We start from the raw sequence: 5,116 nt of genomic DNA, 5'->3' as shown, positions 1-5,116 counted from the left end.
TGTACGCCTGTCATTGGTTGCTTAGAAAGGTGAAATAACTTATAGGTAGCATTTGATAGTGGGACTAAATGGAATAGGACCGGATAGAACTCAACAGAACTAACTCGACGGGATAGTGAGACTAAATGGAATAGGATCGGATAGAACTCAACAGAACTAACTCGACGAGACTATATATACTATCAATATGGTGTTTGTTAATACTAGTACGGGACAACAAAAAATAGTTAAAATTACATAGGATTGGATAGGACTCAATAGAACTGGAACGGACGGAACTATATATATATATATATATATATATATATATATATATATATATATTATCAATATGGTGTTTGGTAATACTAGTATGCGGTAACAAAAAACAGTTAAGATTACTATATTGTCCTTCATACGAAATAAATAACATAACTTCATAATTACCAAATAATATGAATTCTAACCAAAATTATAATTAACGTCAATATAAATCTTGAAACCACAAAATATTGAAACCTAAATTAAACAAAAAAACATTAAAAATATTTGTTGAAGAATAACTTTATATTATTATTTTAAACACGGGTATAAGCAAAGAATATAAAGGAAAAAAGAAATCATGAAGGCACTATGAAAAATATATATTGTTCATACATATATAATTTAAAATTATTCGTCTTACCAATTTTCCTTTTCCTTTTCATGGGTTGTCTCTCACAATCACATTCACACCCAAAACATTGAAAAAATCCATAGGGTTTCTTATCTCCTTCTCAGTGTTTATTTTTTCTTATATTTTCAATTTTGATCTTGATTCATGTTGAATCTTACTTTCTAAGGTCTTAGTCTCATTAATCGATGTTGATTAATCTCTTTTCTAAGTTATCATTCTACAAATCACGAAGCAGTTGTGTACATACATACATTAAATTGTTCAAGAAAAGAACAAGTAAAATCAATAAGATCTTATCGTGTGCAAGAAGGAGTGAGAAGAGGAAAGCATAGACCAGGAGAGAAAGAGGAGCAAGTCGAGCAGTTGAGATGGATAGAAAGGGAAGCAATAGATCGAGTAGCAGATCTAGTAAAGGGGAGCTTTAATATGGAAGAGGTGGGGGTCATTAGGGTATCTCTACGGGTGGGTGTCATTGGAGTGTTTCTTGACACTGGAAAGAGAGGGATCGACGAGGATACAACGTGGGGTTTTTTGTCATTTTCTTTTTTGTTCCACTGAGTTCTATCATTTTAGATGGGACTACAATTTAACAAATTAGTCCCATTGACTGGGTTTTTGTTCCATTGACTTTTTGTTCCATCAATGCCAAACAACTTATGAAATGGTTGTGTTCCGTCCAGTCCAATTCTGTACCACATACCAAACGGTGCCATAAGCATTTTGTGTTGTTAAGTTAGTAAATAATGTCGTTTGGTTCCTCCACTGTATTGCAACTTGTGATGTGTGAAGAAAGAACATGTTTATGCTTTGTGATTTACAAATTTAGCTAATGGGTAACCGATTGACTTTAATATGTCTAATTTCGATCAATATGTATAGTGCTTGCTGACTTTTATACTATTGCTTAAAGATAAAACTTCAAAAATGGTCCATGTGGTTTTACAAAATCTGAAGTTTGGTCCCTAATTTACAAAAACCTCACGGATCGTCCCTGTGGTTTCAAAACTTTTAACATTTGGTCATTTCGGCTAACTCCGTAAGCATTTCACCGTTAACTCATTTTTCATTATTATATTGCAGGGGCAATTTCATCATTTCAGTTGTAACATTCTCTTTTTAATATGAAATTATTACCTATTTTGTACACATCAACTCCACTAACCGTCCTTCTCCCAAGAACATAACCAGTTACATTTGTAATCATCGGGTTCATTCCCATCGTAGCAGGAACATAAATTGGGATTTAGGGTTTAAGCAGAAGGAATTGCAATATTGCTATCAATATAGTGTTTTCGAGAAAAAATTGCAACCGTGCAGGACTTGGGAAAAAATATGGTACAATACTATAACAAAATTTGTTTTTTCTTGGTCAATTGTGTTCACATAAAGAAATCATTGACTTTACCCTTTCTTTTTTTGTGTTTGCAGAAGGATATGACAACTATTTCACGTTGAAGATACACTACAGTGATGTCTTCACCAAAGCACATGGAAGGAAATACGTTTATGGTGTTGTAGCATATGTAGATGATGTTGACACTGATTTATTTTTAGTTCATGAGCTGGATGACATGGTCCGAGAACTAGAGTACAAAATTGATCAAACCCTTTACTACCATTTATGTATCCATGAATACCCTTTAGACTATAGCTTAATGCCTTTAGTTAGTGACCAATATGTACTTAAAATGGTATCATATGTCCCTAAACACAAACTTATAAGGGTGTATATTGAAAATGGTCAGACAAGTGTAACTAGTTATTACAAGTCTCCTTCTAAAGTTGTTATTGAAGAGTTTGAGCTTGATAGTGTGTCATCTGAAATGAATAGAAAGAAGCCTTGTAAGAGAGTAGCAGGATCGTGTATTAGAAAGCTTGATTTAAACAAGTATGTGAACCCTGATTATGAGCAGTCACAAGTATTAGATGTTGATGAAGGGCATGATTACTCGAAGAATATTCTGCCATATATATAAGATCACAAGCTTGCAAACAAAGTCATGTCATTCAAGAGGAAGTAGTCAATCATGAAATTGAAACTCAAGAAGAAGTAATCATTAGTGTAGTTGAAACATGAGAACCAGTGGAAACTTACCATGTAGAGGAACCAAGTTGCCAAGTTGATGATGGAGTTCATACTGCAACCGTCTATGACCTTGAACCATTTGTAGAGGATTATTCATTTTATGTTGATTATGATGTTGAGTTTAATGTTTAAACTTCATGTGAACAACAACCACAAGTGAATTATCCAGAGGGTACGGTGAGTGATGATAGTGGAGATACTTTATATTCTGAGAGTAGACATGGTTCCGAGGGTTGTGGAAATGACTCTAATGATAGTGAATACAATGTGGATGAGTCTAACATACAATTTCATGTAGATGTAGACATGAGTGAATTCCATAATGTTGTTGATGTAGATGAACATGGAATCTTAAACAATCATTCAACAGATGAAAGGAATGACATGGTTGATAATGAGTTGGAAGTTATTATGACTGATGATTATCAATTTGCAAGATTTCATGGAGATAATAGGAAGAGACTGCTAAAAGAGTTGAGTATTTTGAGTAGATGCTCACATGGAGAGGCTCATATAAAACCATTTCAGATTGGCCAGGTCTTCAAAACCAAGCTTGATGTTAAAAACTTCATGAACTCACATGTTATAGAAACAAGGAGGTATCTATACCTAGCAAAAGATGACAAAATTAGGATTAGGGTGAAATGTAAAGGTGTTGTAAGTAAGCCATCTAAAGCAGTTGATGGTAGTGGGCCCTCAACTAGAAGTAGGGAAAAGTGAAAAGGTAAATATGTAATTGCCAATAAAGGTACATGTCCATGGGCAATCCAAATCTCGAGGGCTAATGAAAATTAGGATTGGTTGGTGAAAATAGTACAAGATGAGCATAAATTTTTGCAAACAAGGGCGATTAAAGCCTGCACTTCCAGATACATAGCAAACTTAATTGTTCAACAAATTCAGAGTATCCCTAGAATTCCAGTGAAAGCTTTACATGAAGAATTGTGCAAGAAACTAGAGTTAGGAATGTCACTGAAAAAGGTTGTTAGGGCAAAGACAATGGCTGAACGTATCATTTGTGGGGACTACCAAGTATAATATGGATTTTTTAGGGATTATGGGTTGGAGATACTAAACATTAATCCTGGTACAACAGTTCGGATTGATTTTAAATAAAAAACCTCCCTCTGTATAGCCACAATAACTTTTAGAAGAATATGTGTCTGTCTAGGTGCATTGAAGTTGGGATTCAAAGTTGGGTTAAGAGATTTTCTAGGCGTGGATGGTACATTCATGAAAGGCCCTTACCCTAGGCAAGTGTTAACTGTTGTAGGGTTGGACTCAAACAATGACATATACCCTGTAGCATATGCAGTGGTAGAGACAAAATCAACAAGTAGTTGGACCTGCTTCTTGGAACTATTAGGAGAATATTTGGATATGGGAGCAAATACAAACTTTACATCCATTTCTGATATACAAAAGGTATGTATCACCTAACTTTTTTTTCTTATTACTATTGCTATATACATTTGGGTAACTGATGTTGCATATACTGAGTTTTGTTTAGAGAATAATACCAATAATTGAGAAGGTATTCCCCAGTACAGAACACAAGTTATGTTTGAGGCATATCCAAGAAAATATGAAGAAACGGTGGAAAGGAAAAGACTTAAGAGACCAACTTTGGGAGTGTGGTATAGCAACAAGGTTCAATCACTTTAACATGGCAATGGATGAGTTGAAGAATATCAATGAGGAGGCTCATGCTTGGGTGTGTAAGATCCCAACAAACACTTGGTCTAAATCTCACTTCAGTGGTATGTTTGTAAAAATTTAATGATAAATGTTAATATTTCTTGCTGTGTGATTACTATATGTGTAATTGTCTTCTTTTAATATATATTATACAGGTAGGGCACACATTGATTGTGTTGGAATAGTGTCTAAGGCTGCAACAATATTTGGTAAGTAATTGACCCGATTGAGCATGGTCCTTTTGGGTTGCCTTCACCATAGCAACTTGATAGGATGATTTACAATGAGAGAAGAAATATTATAAGGAATAATAATATTGTTGTTTGATTAATATAAGTCATAAATTAATTAGGAATTAATTTGGTGACTTAAAGAAGGGCATAAACTGTCAAGTGTATGATAGTTGTACTTTAGGCTATAATCCCTTATGGATAAGGGGTGGACGGTTTTAGGGGCTTAGGATAGACCTAGAATTCGTCCAAGGCTTATCATTAGGGTATTGGATTGCTTAGGGCCTAAGTTATCCAATTAGGGTTTAAGGGTGAAACCCTAGGAGCCTTACAAGTATAAATAGACCCAAGGGGCCAAGGAAATCGACACCCTTGTCACCAAAGGAACCCTGGCCGATTTCTTCATCTCCTCTCCTCTCTCTATAATCATCCTCTTGCTAGTTGGTG

General features: G+C 34.7%; 1 protein-coding gene across 1 annotated transcript; it reads left to right on the top strand.

Moving 5' to 3' along the window:
- Positions 1-3,047: 3,047 nt before the first annotated feature.
- LOC145002880 (uncharacterized) lies at positions 3,048-4,656 on the top strand. Its single transcript, XM_078962066.1, has 5 exons — positions 3,048-3,457; positions 3,587-3,773; positions 3,924-4,166; positions 4,252-4,501; positions 4,595-4,656. The coding sequence occupies exons 1-5, from the start codon at positions 3,048-3,050 to the stop codon at positions 4,654-4,656; spliced, it is 1,152 nt and encodes a 383-aa protein (XP_078818192.1).
- The last annotated feature ends 460 nt before the right edge of the window (positions 4,657-5,116 follow it).

Source organism: Lactuca saligna, chromosome 1, assembly GCF_052625555.1.
Source record: "Lactuca saligna cultivar CGN05327 chromosome 1, ASM5262555v1, whole genome shotgun sequence".
NCBI lineage: Eukaryota > Viridiplantae > Streptophyta > Magnoliopsida > Asterales > Asteraceae > Lactuca > Lactuca saligna.
The sequence above is the reverse complement of the archived record's forward strand: the minus strand, read 5'-3'. Positions and strand labels throughout refer to the sequence as shown.

Coding starts and splice junctions, on each gene's coding strand:
- LOC145002880 (XM_078962066.1), top strand. CDS start 3,048: ATGAGTGAATTCCATAATGTTGTTGATGTAGATGAACATGGAATCTTA. Junction 3,774..3,923: donor TCATTTGTGGGGACTACCAA/GTATAATATGGA, acceptor GGTGCATTGAAG/TTGGGATTCAAAGTTGGGTT. Junction 4,502..4,594: donor GTCTAAATCTCACTTCAGTG/GTATGTTTGTAA, acceptor TATATTATACAG/GTAGGGCACACATTGATTGT.